Here is a 25557-nt window from a genome sequence, read left to right on the forward strand (position 1 = left end):
CCCTCCAGACCTTCCGCACAGCCCTCAGAATCTGGCTATCCCGTCAGGCCTGGGGCTAAAGATTGTAACCCGCCCGAATGGTATGAATGCTGTGTTTTAACCATGTATTGTCTTATATGTAAAAGTCTGTTTTCCCCCCTTCCTTTGGATTGTGAGCCGCCCTGAGTCCCCCCAGGGAAAAGGGCGGCATATAAATAAACCTCTAATCTAATCTAATCTAATCTAAGTTGCTGAGAGTCAACACTATCTTAACAGCACAACTTTTCTCCCCCATCCCTGCCCCATATTTATTAATATCAGCAGTTGGCCATTAAAATGTTTCCATTTATTTTAAACATTGTTGCTAACACCCTCTTTTCTGTTACAGGCTTCTGCAGTTGTGTCAAAGAACTATGGCTCTCCCTTTGGGAAGGGGGATGTTTACTTTGTTTTCTTACCATCCAGTTCCAACGGAGCCATTGCCTATTCCCAAATTGAACCTGACAGGTATATTCAGCAGACTGATACATGCTTTGATGTGTACTTGGGTGAAAACGTGTGAAATTACTTATGCTAAAATTGTGTTTTATGAACAGTATTTTACTATGCTAGCTAGGGAATGATGATAATTGTAATGTGATCCTTAAAATAGGCATTTTCCTATTAAAGAACACTTTACCTACTTCGCAGTGCCAACCTGCCTACGTCTCCAGCACCATGTTAATTGCAGCCACTGGCTATCGCACATTTGTTCCTCCCAAGCCTTCAGTGCATTGATGGAAAGGGGCATTTAGGAATCAGGATCTGTAGATGCTAAACTGATGAATGCACTGTGAGGGAGAGAGACAGCCAAGACAGCTACAGCAACCACCACATCAATTGCAAAAGCAACTTTGTTTATGTATGTGTTACTTGCTTTTGGGACTTCAGAGGTGTTTCATATCCTTTAGCTGTGATGGAAAACCTATGGCACATATTCCAGAGGTGGTACACAGGGCCCTCTCTGGGCATGCACGCTGTTGCCAGCTGCACTTTCAGGTTCCATCACACGCATGCGTGCCAGCTAGTTGGTCCGGTGGGCATCCACGTGCGGCCAGCCACTCTCTTCTGGGTTCTGTCATGCGCATGTGTGCCGGCCAGCTGGTCATTGTGCAGTGCGGGACAGAACCTGGAAGTGCAGCTAGTGACAAAACCTGGAAGTGCAGCTAGCGACGATGTGCATGCACACATGGCCAGCCACTCTCTTCTGGGTTCCATTGCGCGCATGCATGAAGATCAACTGGCTGGCGCACATGCGTGTGACGGAACCTGGAAGAGAATGGCATGTGCACTGGCCAGCTGCTTTCTTCCGGGTTTTGGTGCTCCAGCAGGCACACATGCATACTTCTGTTTCAGCACTCTGTGCCAAAAAGGTTAGCTACCACTGTCCTATAAAATTAGGAACTTCTCTCATGTATATCCACACTGTATCTTGTGATCTATGGAGGGTGTACTCATTATGCTGCTTCTTCCTGAACTGTACATGTGTAGGATGGGGGGGGGAGGGGAGAACCTGTATCCAAACTTGTTCTGTTTTTCAGAGTTAATCTAACATTCCTTCATTCTCCTATCTTGCACTTGTAATACTTCTTTTTCAAAAAGTCCCAAGTGATTTCCCTTTTTATTTTCCCTTTATATTAAATAATCTTTGGATTATTTTCTTTGTTTTGGAGTGCATTTTTTGAAGCATTGAAGCTCCTTGTGTTCAACATAATTTCTCAAAGTAATGTGTAAAGGGCTGCTGTCAGTGCTTTGGAAACCTATTGCACTCAAAAAACCAGAGTAAGAAAATTTGTCTTTCTTGTTGTTTTACACTTCATTTTTTAAAAATATTTTTATCCTCCTATGTAGGCCGGGCTCCCCCTAGGAGTACCACAGTGGATCTCAATAGTGGGAACATTGATGTGCCTCCTAATATGGCGTGCTGGGCAAACTTTCACAATGGTGTGGCTGCTGGGTTGAAGATCGCTCCGGCTTCCCAAATAGACTCTGCATGGATTGTCTACAACAAACCCAAAAACGCTGAACTTGCCAATGAATATGCGGGCTTTCTCATGGCTCTGGGTTTGAATGGCCATCTCACAAAGCTTGCAACACTTAATATCCATGACTACTTAACAAAGGTGAGGCCATAATTCAAAAATAAGAGGTAGACAATGCTTTCTTTGGGCCAATATATTTATATGTTCTCTGCTTTATATTGGGAGAGATAGGATTATCACACTAAAAGCCACTTCACAAGCTGAACAGGGCCACTGTTTAACTGAGTAGTGAATTTCCTAACCATTTAATTAGTGATTGGCCTGGATGTAGCATTAGTCATAACATTTTAATGATATTATTAGTTGTAATGAAGAATCTGTTCTGTGGGTAGTTTTCTTGTATTGACGGTAACATGTTGATGGTTCATAATGCAAGTTTTACAAATATACTGAATATTAACACATTTATGAATGTTTACAGAATTTTATGTGCTGCAATTTTGACAGCAGTTTTTGCATTTATGGCAGATGTTGTAATAAGCTACTATTAATATATAATTAATATATTAATATAAATTGCAGTGCAGTGCAGTTTAAGAACCATGTCACTAACCCATAAAATAAGCTTGTGGATTGTTTCTAGTGGCTTGTAAAAGTACTTCTCTTCAGTATCTGATTTTTGTGGATCCCCTCCTTTCCATTGTTGACTTTCCCCATCAGAAATCTCTCCAGCAAAAAGAACTGCAATTCTTTGGTGGAGATTATTTTACCTTACATGAGTATGTTTCCCATGAGCCAGAGAGTCTCCATTGCTCCCAAGGATATATAAATGTTTGAACGTTAAGAACAATAATTTGCAGTGAGTTTTAATTTTGAGTATATGATGCACAGTATGTGTGCTTTTGTGTATAGATAGACCTCATTTAGCAACCACAATTGGGACTGGGAGGTTAGTTGTTAAGCAAAGCAGTCACTGAGTAAAACCATGACTATGCTTAGGATCTTATATCAGCTTTGCTTCACTGACCCGCAAATGTTATGAATGCGATAATTGGCTGTAAAGTTACTTTACCGATGTAACTGTGAACAATCAGTAAATGAGGCAGATGTTAAACAAGGACTACCTTTATTGCCTTGGATTCATTCATGCTTCTAAGCAAGATGTTTTTTTCCCTCCTAATGGCAGGGTCATGAGATGATGAGCATTGGGCTGTTGCTAGGTGTTTCTGCTGCCAAGTTGGGCACAATGGATATGTCTATCACCCGGCTGCTCAGTATCCACATACCGGCTCTTTTGCCTCCGACTTCCACTGAGCTGGATGTGCCTCATAATGTGCAAGTGGCGGCTGTGATAGGAATAGGCTTGGTGTACCAAGGGACGGCTCACAGGCACACTGCTGAAGTTCTCTTGTCAGAAATAGGTAAGGAGGAAGCGGGTTGGGATTAGATCTGTATTCTACACAAGGCAACCACGGTCTGAATGATTTACATGCTGCTGTCTTTGCAAAGTAAAGGTGACCAATTACGCTAAGACAAGGGAAACTCTTAAAGCGGCTGAGGTGAATGCTTAATTATCAATCAATCAAATATATGTAGCTGCCCATCTCATGAGAAGTGACTCTGGATGACGTGCAACGATCTAATAAAAAACATACATAAAGACAAGCATCAAAAGTATAAAAAGCCAACATTGAAAATAGACGTTAATTAAAAGTGTACGAATCCCAGGCAGTGAAAGAATGAATATATTATCCACCTCCATAGTGGAGCCAAACCTATCTCAGGTTCCCTGGGACCCCTAGCCCTGCTGAAAGAATCAGCTCTTGAGCAGCTTTTGGAATATCAAGAAGAGGAATGAAACTAACCTAATTTTGGTGGTGGTGGTAGATGTTCCATGAGGTGGGCGCCATGGCAGCAAAAACACACCTCCTGGGACCTACCAAATATTAAGTCCCATGCTCCATCCTAGGTGCTTTTTTCCATTTTCACTGTTTTTCTTTCTTTTTCGTTAGTTCTTGGTAGTTTTCTCTGCTTGTTTTTAATTTATTTGTAATCATTGTTTCCTGTTCTTAATTTGGTGCAAAGTACTTTGCATAATACCCCCTCCCCCAAGATTTTCCATTTTACCAGGATTTTGAAAGAGATGTTGGATAGTTCCAGTTATCTTACAAAATGAGTTGAAATGTGAAAAATGGTCTGCACTTCTGAGAACCATCAGTTGTGTCTATGCCTTTTAGTGGTAAAAAAAAATGATTTAGATATATTGAATAAAAATGGAATGTTAGCTTGCTCGTTTTAAAAGTTGATTAATTGTATTTATGTATATCCCTACCCAGGGCGTCCTCCAGGTCCTGAAATGGAATATTGCACTGACAGAGAGTCCTATTCACTGGCTGCTGGCTTAGCTTTGGGCATGGTTTGTCTTGGGGTAAGTGTGCTTTTTTCCCCCCCTCAGTTTTTATGTCATGTCAAATTGTTTGCTGTATTTTCCTTCAGAAACTGCAAATGTCAATTTGCTGAACAAGTTGCATGTTTCAGTTTCCCTGCAAATACATGAATTGAATTGGATCACATTTTCTTTGAGTACAGAACGCAAATAAAATGCTTAGCATTGTTGGTTTCTTCTTCAGCATGGCAGCAATTTGATAGGAATGTCAGACCTGAATGTGCCGGAGCAGCTCTATCAATATATGGTTGGTGGCCATCGGCGTTTTCAAGCTGGAATGCACCGTGAAAAGCACAAATCTCCAAGTTATCAAATTAAGGTAATGTTTTTATTTTTCCAACTTTATACCTTACACAGAATCAATCTATTTACCTACGTAATATTTACATCACCTGACATAAACACTATATATGATGCAGTATGGGCAACAGAATATTTTTGTGCATTTCTGCTATTTGTCCCATTCAACTTTTTGTTAGTTAGATCCTTTATTTATTTGCACACGTCACAAAACAGTTTTATTGGGTCATCCACATAAAGCTCAGATGTGTTATATTTAATATGTAACTTTCTCAAGTATCTTCCTTGCTTTTTAAGCCTTGGTAGATTCGACCTGTAATTGATGGTGAGAATAACCTCAGAGAACAGGAGAAAGAGTTGCAACCACAGCAACCAGCAGATAAGAGAAATCTGAGTCCAAAGCAAGAATGAAGTTTGAAAAAGTGTCTCTCCTTCCCTGGTTCTCTTTAGGATAAAAGCAAAGAGCGGGAAGGCAGATGTAAAATTGCAAGATTCTGTTACTGCAATCCTATAAACATGTTGCACGTTTAATTTTTAATGCAGTATTTCATCACACACATTTTTTAGCAAATACCTTCCTAATTACAGTATGTAGTTTAGACTTGAGAATTGCTTCATAGACTCCATGGAAAAGGAAAAAAATATGGTTCCCCTACTGAATTAGAAAGTGTGAATTAGTTCATAGCAAACTAAATGAAAGTATCCCTCATCCATAGATGTTTGCAGTATCCATCACTATAGGATTTAAACTGAATGTATGTTTTATTAACAGGAAGGAGATACTATAAATGTGGATGTAACTTGCCCAGGTGCAACTTTGGCATTAGCCATGATCTATCTCAAGACCAACAACAGGTATGAGGCTAGGAGATATGGTTAGATACAATGTATGCTACACTCGTGTTGAGACTACAGCAAGCTACAATAGTACAAACTTTTGTGTCTTCGGAAAAAAATAGTCATGTTACTCTTCCCATGCAGTCTATTTGTACCTACCCTAATTACCTTTAAACATGAATGGTTAATGGCATTGGTTAGATTCAATTTCACAGCTCTACTTCAGAGCATACTATTGTTCAAGCACTTTCTGGAACTTTTTAAAGTAGCAATCTTTTTTTCCTGGGATTGTGTGGAAGCTGCAGAGGGTGAAAGAGTGCAGTACAGAATTTGCCTAAAACATTCCCTTATACAGCATTTCCACTTGTTTATTATTGTTACTTGCGAAGGCGTGTCTGACCCATGGACAACGTTCCTCCAGGCCTTCCTGTCCTTTTGGTACTGTCCATGGGGTTTTAATGGCAAAGATACTGGAGTGGGTTGCCACTTCCTTCTCCAGTGGATCACTTTTTGTCAGAGCTCTCTGCTATGACCTGTCCATCTTGGTTGACCCTGCATGGCACAGCTCATAGCTTCATTGAGCTACGCAAGCCCCTTCACCACAACAAGGCAGTAATCCATGAAAGGGATTACTGTTTATTATATACTAGTAGCAAAACAACATTTTGAATCACTTACATTTTTATTAAAGTAGTAATTTGAAGTATGAATGCTTAATGCTTAAGGTTAGTTTCATCTTCAGAGTGTTCTCTGTGAGATATGTTAGAGGGTTTATCTTTCAGTAAAGAAGCACTGATCTCATTTTATCTTTTTTAGTGTGCAAGGACTGTAGTAGCTGGACAGTGGATCTGGAAGATTAAAGGAAAAATATACCGTATAGCAATAGCAAACTCAGCCATTTAAGATAAATTGAAACATTTCCCCATGCTTCATTAGGCAAGCTTATTTTAATTTACAATTCTCCTTTTATCTTATATTTTGCTAGGTCGATTGCTGATTGGCTTTGTGCTCCAGACACAATGTATTTATTGGACTTTGTAAAACCAGAATTCCTTTTACTGAGGGTATGTTTATAGTTTGCCTTTATTCTATTAGGAAAGGAAGCAGCTCAAAATAAAGTGTTAGTGTGCACTGATATATCAACTCTGTTTAAATGTGCTACAGACTATCTTGCCAGGTAGTTCAATCACTCATTCCAGTGTTCCTCTTTACGCTTTTTATTGATTATGTACTGAGCTAGCTTTTAAAAGCACACAATGATCCATCCATCAGCTCATTTTGCATGCAAGACTTGCTATGGCTAACAGAGATAATAGGCAGCAAAGCAGCACATGTCTGCAATATTTATATTCATATTCCATGAGACTCAGCACAGTTCATAACATTTAAGAAATCATCCTTTTAAATTTTTCAGCAACATAAATTTAAATCAGATAGAATTGCACGGCTTAGTTGAATCTAATAAAACTGTTGCCTGGAAAATAAAATATCGTGTATATTGTATTCCAAAATGCAAAATATATTTCTGTGACCTTATCTGCTTGGCAAAATTATGATGGATCCATCTGTGTCATTACAAACAGCAATAGACTGGGACTGGCACATCCTCCCATGGTTCTTTCTGTGAGGTTTATGCTCAGATTTGAGATATACATACTGAAATTAAACTTGAGAAGGATTCATTGCCGGTTTTAAAATGGTATGCTGGCAATGACAGAAGTGTATTTAAAACCTTTTTAACCATAAACATTTTTAAAAAAACTTCCCCACAATGATGTTGGCAATTTTATCTTAGTTATGTGCTTCCAAATATTTCTAGATAATTCATGACAATTTGATATTACCCCACAGTGAGGAAAGAATTACAGAAATTGATTTATTCTAATAAAGGATGAAATTTACGCAGACATATCTTGCATCATTTTTGTCTAAAAAAAACCCCTGGTTATGATTTGGTGGAAATAGAATAACAATTCACATTTGCTAATTAACAATTATCAATCCATAAAATTCAGAAGAAGTTTGATAACATCTTTTCAAATTAACTTATTAAATGTCATAAACTTTTGTGAACTGAGGAATATTTCATAAAAATGTATGCCTTTAATTAAGTATGTGAGCCTGTAAAGATGTTACCAGATGACTCCTGATTTGGGATTACTGTAGATTAACATGACTCTCCTATAATTTAGAAAATGAAACACTAAAATAGTATATGTTGAAAGCGGCCATAAGGGGCTTTTTTATTTATAAATATAAAATGGGTATTCCCTCACTTTTCAATGAATTGATTCCATTTTCATTTATTCAATTACATTGACCAGGAGACATATCATGTGATTGGTTTTGTTCTGCTTGGAATTCATGGGTTTAGTTTCCAGTAGAGCGTTAGAAGTCCAAAAAATAACATCTGGCTTCTTATATCTGATAAGTCACAAATAGGATAAAAAATGCCCGTCTCCTGGTGGTCGATGTAACTGAAAACAGCAAATAGGATATACACTCTGCAAAATTAGAGGTATTTCTCCCTGTTCCAAGCAGTATGTATGTGTGAGTCTGAAAATAACGTAACACTCCATACATGGGGGCATGACATAATGTAACACCTGTATCTGTTCTGAGAGCTCAAGGATAGGAGGATTGTATATATCATTCTAATAGATATAATTTTTTTTTCTGATTTCTTAAATCACTGTAGTTTCTGACCTCATTATCATAACTTAATTTTTTAATCCTCTTGATTGTTATTTTTCTTTCTTGAAGACACTTGCTCGATGCTTGATTTTGTGGGATGATATAATGCCTAGTTCAAAGTGGATTGATAGCAATGTGCCACAAGTAAGTTGCTGCTTCTCAATATACTTGTTATATCAGTGATATTTGGATTTTTTGCCTTCCAATAATGCTTTGTTCATTAGTGTCCTTAGATCTGCTTCTGAATCTCAACTTATTACAGATGAATTTATTTATTTAGCATGCGGCAAATGGACAGGAGGGTAGGAATACTCCATGGCATTTAGTTAGTTTGTGTGGAAAGATATTTAGCTTTTTTAGGACTTAGCTGAATATACTGTATGCATATACTAAAGTGCATTTTAGAACAGCCCATGTGGCTGTGCCTTGCAGAATGTTTAGAGTAACAGTGTGGTTAAATGATTAAAATGTGTGATGGGCATTTGGGAGACCCAGCTTCAGGGGAATCCTCAATTAGGAAAAGGTGACTGGGTCACTTTAATAGCAATAGTACTTAGACTTCACAGTGCTTTACAGGCCTCTGTAAGCCGTTTACAGAGTCAGCATATTGCTCCCAACAATCTGGGTCCTCTTTTACCCACCTCGGAAGGATGGAAGGCTGAGTCAACCTTGAGCCTGGTGAGATTTGATCTGCCAAACTGCTGGCAGCCGGTGATCAGCAGAAGTAGGCTGCAGTACTACACTTTAACCACTGCACCACTGTGGCTCTTAAGTCAATCTCTCCTGGCCAAATCTACCCAAGGTTTTTTATGAATAAAATTAGAGGATGGAGAGCTTTATATGTTGCCTTGGGGTACTGAACAAAATGACTGGATATAAAGCTAGCAAGTGGACGAACTTCCACCAACCAATTTCGTTGTATTTAAGTACAATGACAATAAAGATTATACTTACTTATACTTAAACTTATTTGGGCAACAATTATACAATGTCTTTAATTTTCCAAGAAACACCAGAATTTCTTTCAGCATAGATTGAAAGTCACTTTTCTTATATGTAGTCACTTAGGCAGGATTGTACGTAAGGTCCTATTGGGATTGGGGCTATATAATGTAGATTTGCAAGATGAAATGAGAATCTCACTTTATTCCCATTTTTATAAACAGATCATAAATTGAAGAAAATGTGAGTGGTGCTTTCAGAAGTCAAACTTCTGAAAATCTGAGAAACCTGCTCATCTTTTTTTTCTGTAGCTTAATAATTTAGTTACTTTAGACTACGTTACTTGCGTTATCCAGAACCCTTCCTAAATGGAACTCCAGGTGGCAGCAACGAGAGAATGTGATTTTTAGGTTCAGAGAACCTTTCTTGCAGAGGATGTTCTGTGGTAGGACAGGAAAGAGTGAATATGTGAAAATTGCTTCCACCCTTGCTCTTGACAGTCTGGTAACTTCCCAGTATATTGCATTGCAATATGTTCCATCTTTGCCAGCCACAGAAGGCTGGCTGATTGTGTACTTTTTAATAAAAGTTTAATTTAAGACTGGATGCCTTTTGTAAAATTGAGAATCACCAATTGCAGTTACTACATTTCCATAGATAGTTAGAGAGAACAGTGTTTCCCTTCATGCAACTGAGATGCCATCATCGGAAGATCTTAATTTGGAGACCTTGGCGTAAGTAATCGTGCTCACTTTGCAGAACCCTTTAAGCAGCTGAAATAAAGGATAACTCTCAGGCTTAAGTATGACTTATATGCCACTTCATATTGCATCACAAAACTCTCTAAGGCTGTGATGGCGAACCTATGGCATGCGTGCCAGAGGTGGCATGCAGATACCTCTCTGGGGGCATGTGCACCATCGTCAACTGCTTTTCTGGGTTCCATCGCATGCATGTGTGCCAGCCACTTGCTCTTCCAAGCTCCATCATGTGCATGTATGCTGGCCAGCTGGTCTTTATGCGAAGCCCAGTTGGCCAGCGTGCATTCGCATGATGGAACCCAGAAAAACAGCTGGCTACTACGTGCATGTGCACCAGTCAGCTGCTGTCTTCCAGATTCACTACTCTAAGAGGTTTACAGAGTCAGTCTAATTTTCTCAAAATCTGGGTCCTCATTTTACTGACCTGAGAGAGATTGAAAGCTGAGTCAACCTTGAACTGGGTAGTACTGAACTGCTGGCAGTGGGCAGAGTCAGCTTGCCATACTGCATTCTAACCACTGCACGGCTCTATACACATTCATTTTTATGTAAAAATTGCTACAAAGTGACTGTGAATGCCAGAAACCTTAAAATATAGACTAGTCATGTGGATTAAATGGAGGGCAGAACTTATTATACTGCAAGTACAATGTGAGGAAGTACCCGTGGAGATGATTATATGCAGGTATTTCTGTTTCTTGAATTTCTGGAACAGAAGAGTACGTGGAATTAATATTTTTGCCCTACATTAAGCCTTCCTATCCATTGGTGTTAGCTATATCAACTATCAATGCATATCCAAAGGAAATCTCTGCTTATGGCAATGTAGAGACTATAGGCTGATTCCTCTTTTGACTCCACCTTCAGGCTTTACCACTCATCCTCCTATATTGTAATCATTATGATACTTTTCAAATATTAAATTATTATGATACTTTTCAAATATTAATGTGGAGTAGAGAAAAGTGCTGATTTCTGGCTTCATCTCATATTATAGCTGGAAGGGTCTCCCAGTTCAAATAGGAGGTTTGTGCAGTTTCCCTCCTCTTTTTTAACAATTGAGGAAATGCAGGGCATTCTGATTAATCTTTCATAATATTTCAAAAACTTGTATATTAACTGTTTCTTTCTAGGCAGGCTCATGTCTATATCATTGCTGGTTCCTGTTTGTCCCTGGGTTTTCGATTTGCTGGCTCAGAAAATCTGGCTGCATTTAACTGTTTGGTAAGTAGATTGATGGCTAATTAGTATTTGATGTGATTTATACAGCTGGGACATTTTGCAAGTCCAGAGTACATTACTATAATTCAAAAAACCTTGTTTCCATTGGGTTGAAAGACAAATGAGCGGGCCAGGCTTCATGAATGCAAGGATACCTGTGGAAATCTAATGTCAGCATGCACAAAAGTTGACGAGAGTAGAACAAGGCAGCTCTCCTTCAGTTCATGGCTAAAGTAATGGTGGGGTCTGGGCATCTCATGACTGGGACAAATGCACACGGAGACTTTTAGCTTACTTGAAACAATATTTTTAAAAGTCACAGCAAATAAATCTATACGTAACTCTTTCCAAGAAAAGTTTGAGGGTTTTCTTAAGGAAATATATCTAGTATTGATATGCTTGATTTTCCATCAGCTTTTGATCCCTGAATTTTGCTAGTTAACTTAGATAATAAGATGCTGGATTCATCTGTTTCTCTTCATACATAGCGCTTTTTAAAAAAAACTCTCCACTCTTTGACTCTCCCTGGTCTATCTGCAACAGTTTAAAATGAAGTAGAAATGACAATGCTTATCTTTCAGTATATTTAAAAACACAACACTGCAAAATGTAGTGTAGGGTACAATATTGTTATTGTGGCCTGTCGACCGCCGCCCCCTTCGGCAGCTGAATCAGATGAGGAGGCGACATTGGAATCAGGGCAGTCAGCATCAAGGCAATCTGAGAGCTCCGAGGGCAAAAGAGGGAATGGAGCTGTTAAAGATAGAGACAGAGGTGGAGACTGGGCCATCTGTCAGTCTTCAGATAGAGTGTCAATAGCTCCCAGATCTGGAGGTGGCTGGTGAGGAAGAGGAACAGCTGAGTTCAGTGTCTTGACACTCAGATGTATAGAAGGCAGAGAAGAAGAGAGCAGTGGAAATCTATAGGCTGGTCCTTGGGATGGAAGAGCCATTGCTGCTAGTGAAGTCCCACCCTAGCTCTGGGGATAAAAGGCAGCGGGCGGAGATGAATAGGTGTGGCAGACAATTATTCATCTCCCTGCCGGTCAGCCACTGGTAGCTTGACTGAAAATTATTAGAATTCTTCTTGGAATCTGCAGTGCTGGTGTGGTGTGTGTGTGTGTGTGTGTGTCTGCTGCTGGAAGAAAGCGAGCGTACCTTCCAGGACTTCCTTTGCAAGTGTGGGAAGAGAGACTCCTGGTGTGTTGGGCCAGTTCAGGGGGAAAGGGAGCAGGCATCACTTTCCACAGGACTTAGAGACTTCGTAGCCTGCCTGCTGTGAGAGAGTGACTGCTGGCGCTTCTAAGAAAGGGAACGTTTTGTTAACTAAAAAGAGTTTGTTATGTTTGGGAGCTGGGTCAGAACAATTGTGCAGCTGAAGGTCCGTATTTATTTTAGAGAATTTCATGTGACAGGGACCATAAATGAGGAGACCTCCTTCATTTGCCTGACATAGATTCTTGCCATAGCTAGATGAACCTCAAATATATTTAATACCGATTCTATGAAAGAGGGGAAATTCCTTATGGGTAGCACTGTAGCAGAAGGTCTTGTTTGCATGACTGGAATCTCTTGAGTTCTCTCTCCATTCTGTGGTTTTTTTCATTGTCACAATATATTTGCTCATCTTGTATTTCTTTCTAGTTTGCATTTGCAAAAGACTTCATGAAGTGTTTATCGTCAGCTACAGCTTCCATTGTAAGTTTCTTTAAATTCCTAACGGTATTAGAACAAGTGAAGTTTCATGCTAGCTTTTCTTGTTTAAATCGCTTGTGGTTTATTACATCATCAAACTAGCTCTCAGAAAATTCTGTGCTACTTTATCTTTCCATGACCATGCACACATACCTAAAATAGTAGTAATAATAAACTACACAAGTTGCTTCAGTTATATTAATAAAAAAATTTTTTAGTAAGGGTCTAAGACATATACAAGAGAGAGAATTTTATGTCTTAATGTTTTAATAAAACTGTTCCTCCATTATAGTACGGAAAGTAATTTTGGGGATTCTGTCTAATTATTAGGAAACCCTTATACAGGATAATCATAGTAAATAAATGCTAAGGTCTACTAGACATACAGTAGAACTAGATGCCATATAAAGCAACTCCGGGAGGTTGGGGGGGAGACAGGACAAATGAAAATAATGCATTTAGAATGGATGCATTATTATTAGCAACTCGGATGATTAAAGGCTTGGAGATTAAAACACAAAGAATGGTTGCAAGAACTGGGTATAGTTAGTCTAAAGAAAAGAAGGACTAGGGGTGACATGATAGCAGTATTCCAGTATTTAAAGGGCTGCCACAAAGAAGAGGGGGTCAACTTATTTTCCAAAGCACCAGGACAAGAAACAGTGGAGGGAAACCAATCAAGGAGAGAAGCAACCTGGAATTAAGGAGAAACCTCCTAACAGTGACGACAATTAAACAGTGGAACAGCTGGCCTTCAGAAGTTGTGGGTGCTTCATCACTGGAGGTCTTTAAGAAGAGCCTAAGCAGTATTTGAGATTTATCAGGCTAATAGTATTTCACACTCCTCTCAAAAGTAATGTCCATTCATTCTCTTTTTCCCCAAGGGTTCTTAATAAATAATCTTATTTATAAATTATTAATAAATTAGCTTTACAATAAATAACTACTAATATTGTTAGTCTTAAATGATTGGCAGCCCAAATCCTTTGACGATTACTAGTAGTGACTATCTTTCTGTTATCTGCTCTGCTTAGATTGCGATGGGCATTTTTTGTTGGCTGGGAGCTTCGACTTAGAATAACAGAGTTGGGAGAGACCTTGGAGGTCTTCTAGTCCAACCTCCTGCTTAGGCAGGAAACCCTATACCATTCCAGACAAATGATTATCCAATCTCTTCTTAAAAACTTCCAATGTTGGAGCATTTACTTAATGGTGTTTTTATTGTGTTTATCTGCCAGGGGCTGTAGTTATATGGCTGTAATAGGGTAACATTACTGGGGGGGAGGCAGGGGTGGGTTTCAACCGGTTCGCGGCGGTCCCGGTTGGTTGGTGAACCCGGAAGTAAGTAACTTCCGGGAACGGCAAAGGGCCCACCCGCGCTCCTTACCCGGTTTTGACGAGTTCTGCGCTTCCACGCATGCGCAGGACGCATACAGCATCTGCACGATCCTCCAGGAGCAGCTGGAGCATCGCACAGACGCTAGTACGCATGCGTGCACCACGCGCGTGCACGAGGACGCCGCCGGCCCCGTTCCAACCGAATCGGTTGGAACGGGGTGGGAAACCCACCCCTGGGGGGGGGGGGGACAGTAGACTTTCATCTTATTTCTTTCAGTGTTTAGGTGATGGGGAAGAACTTTAACATTTAATACAAAGCTTGATTTGCGCTCACAAAAGAAAAAAAAACTGACTGTTCAAATCAGTATTTTGCCGCTGAATAATGAAGGAGTGATCCTGGGCACCGGGTTTGGGTGCATATGTACAGGATGTGGGTTGCTTATTATTGGTATAAATGAATATTTTTTCAAAGTATTAAGGAAGTTGGTGTGCTTTATATAGTCTGTCATTTGCTAAAATTAAGTTTGTCTCAAGATTGCAATCTTACCAGCTTAGAAGCCTATTTAGAATGTGCAAAAGTAGGTATAAAAAACAATCTCTTTCATATTTCTCAGGCTGGACACTATAACCTAGAGACATGCCTGAGTGTGGTGTTGCTTTCCCTTGCAATGGTGATGGCAGGATCTGGGAACCTGAAGGTTCTTCAGCTCTGTCGTTTTCTACACAAGAAGACCGGTGGAGAAATGAACTATGGATTCCATATGGCACACCATATGGCTCTGGGACTCCTTTTTCTGGGAGGAGGAAGGTGATCTGAAAAATAATCTTCTGCTTCTTAATATATATAAACTCTGTGTGTGTGAGAGAAATTTCAACCAAACTTGGTACACAGATGACTTACCCTCTGGATAAAAACATTGTGGGGATAAGATACCCTAAAACTCCTCAGGATGGGTGTTCTGTTGAGATACAGCCTGTTGTGCCTTAAAATGGCTTCTATTGTGCAACACAGTGGAGTTGCAATGGTAACAGCTTCACAGTACTCCACAAGGGGGCTCCCTCTGGTAAGGGGGAAAATCCAACATTAGATATTAGGTTTGGTCCAGACATTTCCCCCCTATAAATAAATACCTGGACAACGCCGAGTTATCCGCTGGTCCTTTATATTTCCATGCATATAAACATCCAGAATGCAAAAACAAAACAAAACAAAACAACTCCTGAAGAATCTAAGATCTCTTTGAGATTAACATTGGTATACAGATAGACTGCAATGAAGGATACATCTTTGTGTCCACAGTTTTGCTTAGTTATATGAATTTAGGATGATTATAGCCTTGCGAGAACACCAGTCTTTAGATTGGTTGTTTTGTTCAAAGAGGAACAAAAATATGGAAACATTGAAAGGGATCTCATAAGAGCATTTTCAGTAATGTCACTTTCCCCGATGGTCCTTCACTGCTTTGTGACTTGACTTAATAAGACACTGTAAAAAATTCATCTGATGTTCATATGTTTTACTTTCTCGCCTTTTATGGTGCAATTCTTCTTGGTAACTTTTAAAAACCACATCCCCTTGTATTGGTTTTATTGTTTATCATCATGCTGCGTAATCACAAGTATAAGGATTTTTTACATTCTCATGTAAAAAAAGACCTAGAATAAAGAGCAGGACTGAGTGACATTACAGTGACCCAGAAGCTTAGCTTTGATGATCTGAGTCTTTCCATGCATCTTGCTATAATAATTTCAAATTCTTTCAAAAGCTAGTTTCCTACAAGAAAAATAAAATCTGCAGAAAATGTTTCTGTAAATATGTTTAATTAAAGCGAGTCAATCATGAAGAAAAATATATTTGGTTAAGAGCTGACAATGACTTGATGGCATATAATATATTTTAAAAAGCAAGCCAATCGGGATTGAACTATTCTTCCATCTGTCCATGTAAGACAGTATATTTTGCTTGCAAATTTTGAATGAAATCCCTGTCATCTCCATTTAAAAGCTGTTGATTAATAGAGCTGAAAAAACCTTTTTTCATGATGCCTGTTAAATTAACTGGACAAGATGACCGAATAGTCTTGTAGCTCTTTTTAGCCTTTCATTGGCATAGACCTGATACTACGATCATTATAAGTTGGGATCACATTTTGGCTTGACAAGGAAATGCTTTTTATTAACTCATGGGAAAATATTGTTTCTTTGCAGATATTCACTTAGCACTTCAAATTCCTCAATTGCTGCTCTTCTTTGTGCACTTTACCCTCATTTCCCGGTTCACAGTACCGATAACAGGTAAAGGGAACGGATTAGGAAGTACATTTAAAATCTAATGCTACAAATAGTTTGGCCTGATACATTTGTCAAAAAGGTTTCAACTTGTAATGTCTATAGTGCATACAAATTTGTTAAAAATAAAGAAATGTTGAAATTTTTATGTAGTAATTGCAAAGATCTAGAGAAAGCCTAACATTTTGATATCTCTGCTGATCTTCAATTATTTCTTTAAATGTACTGGCTGCCCAATTCCATATTTATTTAATGTTGTAGAATAAATGGAATAATTTTCAGTATGTGTAAAGACGACTTGGGACAGATTGTGGAAGGAAGAGGAAATATGAAAAAACTGTAAAACATCACGGAATTAGAAACTTATTTTTTTCCCTTATGCACCATGCAAAAAGAAACAGAATTTAAACTGATGACACTAAAGTTCTACCGTCAGAATAGTCCCATTGAACTTCTGTGTGCCAGACTGACCAATGATATTCACCAGCTCTAAAATTCAATTAAACCTGTCTGTCTACCCATCTTATCACAGGATGACTCTGGGTAAATACCCAGTCTCTGCAGTCTATAAATATTAATGCACTAAAATCACAACAATTTTGTGAAAAGCTTTATAGATTTTTTAAAATGAATCTTTCTAGGTAAATGAATGAAGCATATATTGTATTTCAGTTATATGAAACTGAAGGTCTAATACCTGTCAGTCTCCAGGCCAGCACAATTGTCCTCTGGCAAAGGAACAAAGTGTTCTTGTTCTCTCTCCCTCTCCCTCAGGAAAAAGAAAAGTTACAACTCAGAAATCTTTGTGGTGGGCATATATGCCTGAACCCATGTAAATGTACACATTCTAATTTCAGACGTTTTAATTCCAAATTTATCCTTGATAACTTCTCAAGGCTCTCCAGAGCATTTCCCTTTTCTCAATAACTATGAAATCTGGATCATTTTGAAAAAAGTGTTTCACAGAATCGAGACCACATTTCTCCAAAAGTAGCAATAGCAATAGCAATAGCAGTAGACTTATATACCGCTTCATAGGCCTTTCAGGCCTCTCTAAGCGGTTTACAGAGAGTCAGCATATTGCCCCCAACAATCTGGGTCCTCATTTTACCCACCTCGGAAGGATGGAAGGCTGAGTCAACCCTGAGCCGGTGAGATTTGAACCGCTGACCTGCTGATCTAGCAGTAGCCTGCAGTGCTGCATTTAACCACTGCGCCACCTTGGCTCTTAGGACCGGAAGGGTTTTTAAATGGATCTTTGGGTATTCATAAGAGATGGATGGATCCGTACAGAAAGAGACACAGCCTAAATTATTTCTTCTCTGCACAGGTATCACCTTCAAGCCCTGAGGCATCTGTATGTCCTGGCAGCTGAACCCAGACTCCTTGTCCCTGTGGATGTGGATACAGATACTCCTTGCTATGCATTGCTGGAGGTTACCTACAAGGTATGTAAATTGTGTGACCTGTGGAGAAAAAAAGATCTTATTCTCTGAAAGGCTGGTGGGGAAAAATAACTCTTCCACAGTTGCTCACAGGTGAAATTACTGCAGAGTGCGGCCTGACCTGGAGAAAGCCAAGCTATCTAGCAATATTCTTTGAAAGAACGGGAGGGATAGTAACTCACAATTGCTGTTTTGAGTTAGAAAATCAAAACTTTCTCAAAATGAAAAAGGATGTTTCTATAAATAATCCAAGGTATGTAATACCTTTGTAAAACATTACAAAGTTATTACATATCTTGCTGATGTAGTGTAAAACATTAGACATTAGAATTGTTATGTAGCTGGTACACTTTATACAACTATCCATCACTAAACCCTAGCCCTGCCTCTTGGAACGTTTGGTGTATTCCAATTGTTTTAGCTTAAAGCAGACTGCTTCATCTTTTTACCCTGGAATAACCTTTGATATAATTTTCAAATCTCAGGGAAACAATATCTACAGTTCACAATACATTAATGTGATCATTAAGTTGTGGATATAATCATCCAATAATAATGGTCAAAGTGCAAAGTTTAAAAAATATGAATTTTTTTTTCTATCAAAATCTCTCATAGAACTACTACTGAACTCTTATGGAACTCCAGGGTCCTGCAGATCCTGTTAAGAAAGGTTGGCTTAAAGAAACAGCCACACTCCATACGTAATTTGGCACAACTTTAAGATAAATACATGAAATGAAAGATACGATTATGAAGAACCAGGATATATCAGCTCATTATTTTGTAGTACTGAGGACAGATTAAAGCACTGTCGCTGGAAGCGTCTAAGGCAGAAACATCCCATGATAGGGAACCTTAAAATTAGAAGATTTTTCCATGTAGTAATCCGTCGGCTTTCTTGAAACCCGATTGTTTCATCCCATGAGATTTAGAAAACATCTTTCATGCCTGTAATGAGAAAAGTAGTATTTTGAATTTGAGATGGGAGTGGGAGGGTGTTTCTATACATTCCATCTGGGGTGTTTGTGCCCATTGGAAGGAAAAAAAACAAATCCTAACTGACTAACTATATATTTCTTTTCTTCCACGGGAAAAGACCCGAATACAAGAAGACCAGCAGGCAGCTTATGTGATTTGTGAATGTTTTCTACTTCTACATTTCATAACTTTTGACTAAATGGTTTTGTATTTCAAAGGGAACTCAGTGGTATGAACAAACATCTGAGGAACTTATGGCACCCACCCTTCTCCCTGAACTTCATTTACTGAAGCAGGTATGCAAGACAATTTTGTTTTGCAAAGTGACTGAGATGTAGCTTCTAAACCCCCATACATGCAGGCAGCATTTCTGAGAATGCATGTTTAATAAGAAGATATTTTCTTCAAGGGCAATATTTCATTATATCAGACTCCCTTGACTTTGCCCGGGGGAGGGATTCTTTAGGAAGTATGGAGACTTCCTCTGAAATAAGGGACTTGAAGTTTTTTTTGTAATCTTATCAATATCTACAGTTTCAATTTGTTATCCTTCCAGATCAGAGTGAAAGGTCCCCGATATTGGGAACTGCTGATCGATTTAAGCAAAGGGGTGCATCATTTAAAGTAAGTGTTATAGTGAACATTCTGGAGAGTTGCACGCTGCCTTGCAATTTTATTGGCTCTGGAGAAATGCTGGAACCCAAATATAAACAGCTGTTTACCTATGGAGATTCTCAATCATCCAGGTCAACCAGAAAGTCCAGTTGCCTCTTGAAAAAGCATCCTTGGGACAAACAGCTGTTTGCTTTTTAACTGTTTGCTACAGATAATACTTAACTTATTTTTATTCTCGCAATGACTTATTATTTAGTCCTTAAAGTTACAACTGTTGTGGCACCATCACAGTCACATGATCAGACACTTAGCAACCTGTGTGCGCTTAAGACCACAGAGGCACTTTAATTCCCTCCAGCCACTATCTCTTCCCTTCTGTGCTGTTAGCCCTCTGTGCTTCATGCCCCTGCTGCCCTAACCGACTTTCACTGTGTACTTAGTATACTGAAGTATTTAGTATTATATTGAAGTATACTTGAAGTATATAGAAGTATTTACACTGTACATTCTTAAGTTACATGAGCAACCATACAGAGCATATCTTCTTGCGCTGTTTGTACAAAAAAAGAATAAATAAATAGTTCAACTCAATATTTCCCTCTTTTTCCCCTCCAGATCAATTCTTTCAAAGGATGGTGTCCTCTATGTAAAACTGAGAGCTGGGCAGCTTTCCTACAAAGAAGACCCCATGGGCTGGCGAAGCTTGCTAGCACAGACTGTAACGCACCGAAAGACAGATGCCTATGCAGTAAAGGTAGCTCTTCTCTCCCTTTGAAATTACCGTGCTATGTGCTACCATCTAATCCAGAGGTGGTATTCAGCAGGTTCTGACCAGTTCTGGAGAACCGGTAAATACCACCTCTGACTGGCCCCGTCCCCATGTATTCTCTGCCTCCTGAGTCCCAGCTGATTGGGAGGAAATGGGGATTTTGCAGTGACCTTCCCCGGAATGGGGAGGGAATGGTCTGACTTAATGTACAGTCACAGCAGGAATTTGCAACCCATAACTCTGATTCTTTAATTAGTGGCAAAATGACCAAATTTTGGTAATGATCTTTTTTACTACATATATACTATATATATATACCTCAGTGATCTGCTCTGATTTCCATCTTCAAAGTCTATTCCCCAAATAGATTATCTGGCTTAAATTTTTGCCTCATCTCTAACTGCAATACAAAATATCATCTTTATTTTGTCCTTTGGCAATATTCCTAGAGAATGTGTATCCTGACCCCCACACCCCTCTCTCCCCAGCCTTCAAATTCAATTCTACTGAAATCATGACCCGTTCCTATAGTTTCCCTAGGAACAATATATTGCCAATTATTTTGCCCAGTATTGACTTCAGATGAATTCTAAAAATCTTTTTATTTCAGGATGGCTTTGGAATCGCTGACAGGTTTCTGTTGAATTTATGACTACAAATAAACAAATAAGTAATAGAACAGAACAGGAAATAAAACTGAAAAACCATCAGGTTATTGCAAACTTGATTGATTGATTTATTCTGGAGATTCTGGATAGTGTTCTAATTTTTTTTTAAAAAAAATAAAAGTAATAACAAACCATAATGATCCAGATCCTCTTAAAGACTTCCGAAAACTCACATTGTAACTATTCTCCAAAAGGTGATAAGAATAGAGACCATTCTTGCCTTGGGAGTTAGCAATTCCCAAGGAAGGGAGCAGCCACTGCTTCCCGCTCTCTCTCATATTAAGAGGGGACCTTCAGCAGGCATTCCTCTTTTCACTTTGGTCAAGAGGGCATCTGTCAGAAATGGTGTAGGGTCTCCTGCTTGGGCAGGGGGTTGGACTCGATGACCTTCAAGGTTCCTTCCAACTCTGTTACTCTGTTTGGGAGAGGTTATCTCTAAGATCCCAAGGGCGTGAGCCATATAGGGTTTAATAATCAGTGCATTGAATTGCACCTGGATAACAGAAATGGAATGCTGGGAGCAGGGTGGGGGGAAAGAGAGAGATATCTCTGACAGTGAGAATTATGGAGGATTGGAACTACCACAGAAAAACCCCACCCAAGCCCAGCGTCTCGTGATTTCATGTGACAGGAAGAATCATTTTGAATATACCATGTCCAACATAGTACTATGTAGAGCTTTATATCTAATAACTACTATTCTGAATTGGGCTTGGAAGTTTATAGTTTACTAATGCAATGGCTTAAGAATAAGTGCATCAGCAGTCAGATCCCTGTATTCTGTATTAACCATAGCACCACACGGAGTGTATTCCACTAGTTTAAACAGGTGGAGATTTTTCATAAGTATTTTTCAAGAAGTTCTTTTTACCAAGACACCGATGGTGGTGGTGTGAAAAATGTACTTTTTCATAAAGAATAATAGTTTGCAACCAAAAAAGGGAAATCTTCTAATTTCAAATATCATTTTATTTTTAGCCAGAAGCTATTTCTGCTTTCACATCTGATCCAGCGCTGCTTTCATTTGCTGACTATTTTTGCAAGCCAGCTGCAACTATGGGGCAAGTACGTTGTCAGGTGTAAACCTAGCTGGGGAAATGAGGGAGGGTGTGTAAGGGAATTAGTTATATTGGTCAAAACTTCTAAAGTGTCTAATGGCATAGATCATCCTTATCGAACCTGAATTTCTCAGCTATATTGGGCCACAATTCCCATAATTGGCAGCCAGAGGATATGCTGATCAGAAATTATGGGATCTGTAGTCAACGGAGTAATGAGGAGCATAATGGTGAACGTCTATGTAGTTGCCAAGTCACCAATGACTTCATCACCGAAGCTCTAAAAATGCCAAGGGAATTGGTTTCTCCTAACCATGATGAAATAGTTAATATCTATACACACATTGCATTTTAAATAAATGAATATGGGATTCACTATTCTGCATTTAATTCTGGCTTTCTGATATTGGGATCCAAGAAGATTATATGATTTGTGTCTATAGATGGAAAACTTTTTTTTAACTGAATGCTGTGTTCTAGTTTAGATAGTGTAGAACATAAAACACTTTTCTGTTGTGCAGAAACTTTGGAAAGGTTCCCAAATATGTTTAGGAATTGGACTAATTAGAAAAAAAGCACAAATGTTTAAAGAGTAGATGGCATGCTTTATAAATATATTTTTCTTGCTTCAGAAACCTGAAGTTTTTGACCTCTTTTCATCCATTCTGTATGAGTGTGTTACTCAAGAGAATCCAGAAATGTTGCCTGCTTATATAGCAATTGATCAGGTATTTTTTTCTCCTCAGCATGTGTTCTTATTCATATATATGCTTATTTTCTAGTTTAAAGTAAACAAAGCATAAAGCATTTGCAATCTACATTTATTTTGATCTCTTGAATTATGTTTTAAAAAGCTTCTTGTAATAATTTATCCTCAGTCACATTTTATTTTTATGCCTTCTAGAATTCAACAAAATTTTATTATTATCTATAACAAACATATATATCTGACGAAAATCAAATTCAGTGAAACATTATCACCTTGTGATAATTATCTTACACATAACTCCTTTGCCCCTACTGTATTAATTTAATTCCATCTTCATTTTCTTTTGTGCTAGGCTGTGAGAAGATTAGAAAAGAAGGAAATGTCTGAGACATTTGATTTGTGGCAGATAAAATTGGTTCTAGAGTTTTTTAATTCCAGAAATCATCAGGAAAGAATAAGAAAAAATCCACATTCAGGACTTTTCATGAATTCAGAATTTTTACCTGTGATGAAGTGTTCTATAGATAATACCTTGGATCAGTGGCTGCAAGGTAAAGCTTTTATTATTTATTTTGCTGGTAGAGTAAGACTACAATAAGTTCTTTCAATTGAAAATGGTTCTACTTTAATTTTGACTTTTAACCTAGAATTGAAGAAAATTAATATGGTAATTAGAAACTCAGTTCTCTGTTGGTGTATAGTAAAGATGGAGGCATATTCATACGAGGGAAGTATCAGTTAGGTATAAGGCAGTTCCAGGATTAGCTGAAGGGAAAAACACACTTTGGAAAAAAATTAAGAGGTACTCCTCTATTAATGATGTGGAATCCATAATGAATCCTTTTTAACTGGTAATTGAGAGAAGAAAGAGGAAATGGGTAATGATGATAGTGAAAGGTATGAAATATCAGAGAGTAAGAGCTTGCTAGAATTTTGAACAGAACTCTACTTTCCAATATTTGGTGCAGATCCCATTTATATCCCCTAAAACATCTCCTTGTGTGTATTTCAGCTGGTGGTGATATTTGTTTACATTCCTATTTAAGTGGACAGCTTATTGATGAATCTCAATTAAGTATGTTGGCGTGTTTCCTTATATATCATTCAGTCCCAATTCCAGGACAGCTATTAGCTGGAGGTTTGGAAGGTAAATTTACCATTTTGGTTCTTTTAAAAATATTTTAACACTAAGGAAAAGTACATTGTATATTTGGAATAGTTTCCAAATCTACTGATTTGTATTAATTTAGACTTTCTATCCCTTTAGCTCAGTGGCTGTTTCAACTTTCAAATAAAGGCCTTAGCATTTCTGGTAAATACCAGGAACTGAAGTACTTACTAAGAAAATCCAATATAATTTATTTCACTGAGTTGCAATACATCATTAAATAACTATTGTAGAATTTCATTGCATTCTGAAACATACCTCACCTCTTGCAAGAGAGAGGATGAATTTATGATAGACCAAATGAAAACTAGATTCATTGTCATCATTTAATATTGTTGGATGAATAAAACCCAATAGGCTAGAGAAGGCATAAAGCATAATTTTTAAAGCATGGTGATGTGATTATCTGTACACTAAATGTATTAAATTATAGTTGGTTCTATGAACCCTGTCAAAATGTGCCTGTTGGGTGTCTGTTTTAAATAATAGGAAAATCAAAACTGTTCATCATCAAAGAGTTCACGACTTATGATCACAATTGAGTCCATGTGTTTTTGTTGCTAAGTGAGACAGGGGTTAAGTGAGTTTTGCACCATTTTATGACCTTTTCTGCACAGTCATTAAAGTGAATCATCGCAGTTATTAAGTAAGTAACACAGTTGTTAAGCGAATCTGGTTCCATCAGTGACTTTGCTTGTCAGAAAGTTGCAAAAGGTGATCACATGATTCCAGGACACAGCAACCATTATAAATATGAGTCAGTTGCCAAGAGTCTGAATTTTGATCATGTGATCATGGGGTGCAGCGAAGGTCATGTGAAAACCAGTCATATGTCACTTTTTCAGTGCCGTTATAATTTCAGTCACTAAACAAACGGTTATAAGACAGGGACTACCTGTTTTTGATTCTAAAACACAGCATTTCTCTCAAAATATTTTCTAGGTAGTACAAGCTTTTCTGAGCTCCTCTTGAAATTCAAACCACTGAAGATGCCAGTTCGTGCACTGCTGAGGCTCGCCCCTCTTTTGCTGGGAAATCCACAGGCAATGACTTTGTGAAAGCAATTACACAAGACCGACTTATCTGAGTCACCAAACACAGTACCAATGTGGTATCTGACATAGAATGAAAGATACATAGCAAAGATACAGCTTTGCTTTCAAGTTACATCTAACACATTTTTCCATTCCCTTTTTATGTTTTCAGAGCGATCAAGAGAGGTTTATATATTGTTGGATGGCTGACATGCCAGTGCAAATTAGTACATCTACTTTTGTAAATAAAATTTGTTTGCAAAAAAAAAAAAGGTCTTGATGATAAACTTGAAAAACAGACCATCTGGACGTAAAATCCACACAGTGCAGTATTCTTTGCCCAGTGGCATTTAATCATATTTAATTGTAACAAACAACATACACATAAAAGTGATGGTTAATAGTTTTGAATCGCCAGTGTGGGAAATGCCCATCTCACTGTCTGAAATATTTCCATATAAATTTCCAAAGTCTCAGATTGCTCAAAAGTAATACAAAGTACAGTAACAGTGTCCTGTGCTACTTCTATGTTCTGTCAGTATTCAAGAAGAATGTTTGCTGAATAGTTTGTGGCATTCTATCTTTCCATCT

The 25557-nt window shown here is 38.3% G+C and overlaps 1 protein-coding gene across 6 annotated transcripts in view; it reads left to right on the forward strand.

Moving 5' to 3' along the window:
* ANAPC1 (anaphase promoting complex subunit 1) overlaps positions 1–25069 on the forward strand; it is a 55106-nt gene extending 30037 nt beyond the window's left edge. For 3 of the 6 annotated variants that reach the window (XM_032215818.1, XM_032215820.1, XM_032215821.1), the window contains exons 27-48: positions 368–486; positions 1870–2141; positions 3187–3421; positions 4337–4428; positions 4631–4765; positions 5519–5601; positions 6569–6647; positions 8347–8421; positions 9877–9953; positions 11114–11204; positions 12845–12898; positions 14848–15041; positions 16442–16528; positions 17853–17970; positions 19164–19241; positions 19502–19569; positions 20176–20314; positions 21976–22074; positions 22688–22783; positions 23117–23315; positions 23777–23911; positions 24875–25069. In XM_032215818.1, the coding sequence (XP_032071709.1) occupies positions 368–486; positions 1870–2141; positions 3187–3421; positions 4337–4428; positions 4631–4765; positions 5519–5601; positions 6569–6647; positions 8347–8421; positions 9877–9953; positions 11114–11204; positions 12845–12898; positions 14848–15041; positions 16442–16528; positions 17853–17970; positions 19164–19241; positions 19502–19569; positions 20176–20314; positions 21976–22074; positions 22688–22783; positions 23117–23315; positions 23777–23911; positions 24875–24990 (2641 nt within the window). In that variant the 3' untranslated portion in view covers positions 24991–25069. The remainder of the gene's footprint in view (positions 1–367; positions 487–1869; positions 2142–3186; positions 3422–4336; positions 4429–4630; positions 4766–5518; positions 5602–6568; positions 6648–8346; positions 8422–9876; positions 9954–11113; positions 11205–12844; positions 12899–14847; positions 15042–16441; positions 16529–17852; positions 17971–19163; positions 19242–19501; positions 19570–20175; positions 20315–21975; positions 22075–22687; positions 22784–23116; positions 23316–23776; positions 23912–24874) is intronic. The other 3 variants (XM_032215822.1, XM_032215823.1, XM_032215824.1) reach the window with 1 other exon arrangement.
* The last annotated feature ends 488 nt before the right edge of the window (positions 25070–25557 follow it).

Source organism: Thamnophis elegans, chromosome 4 (genome assembly GCF_009769535.1).
Source record: "Thamnophis elegans isolate rThaEle1 chromosome 4, rThaEle1.pri, whole genome shotgun sequence".
NCBI classification, from domain to species: Eukaryota; Metazoa; Chordata; class Lepidosauria; order Squamata; family Colubridae; genus Thamnophis; species Thamnophis elegans.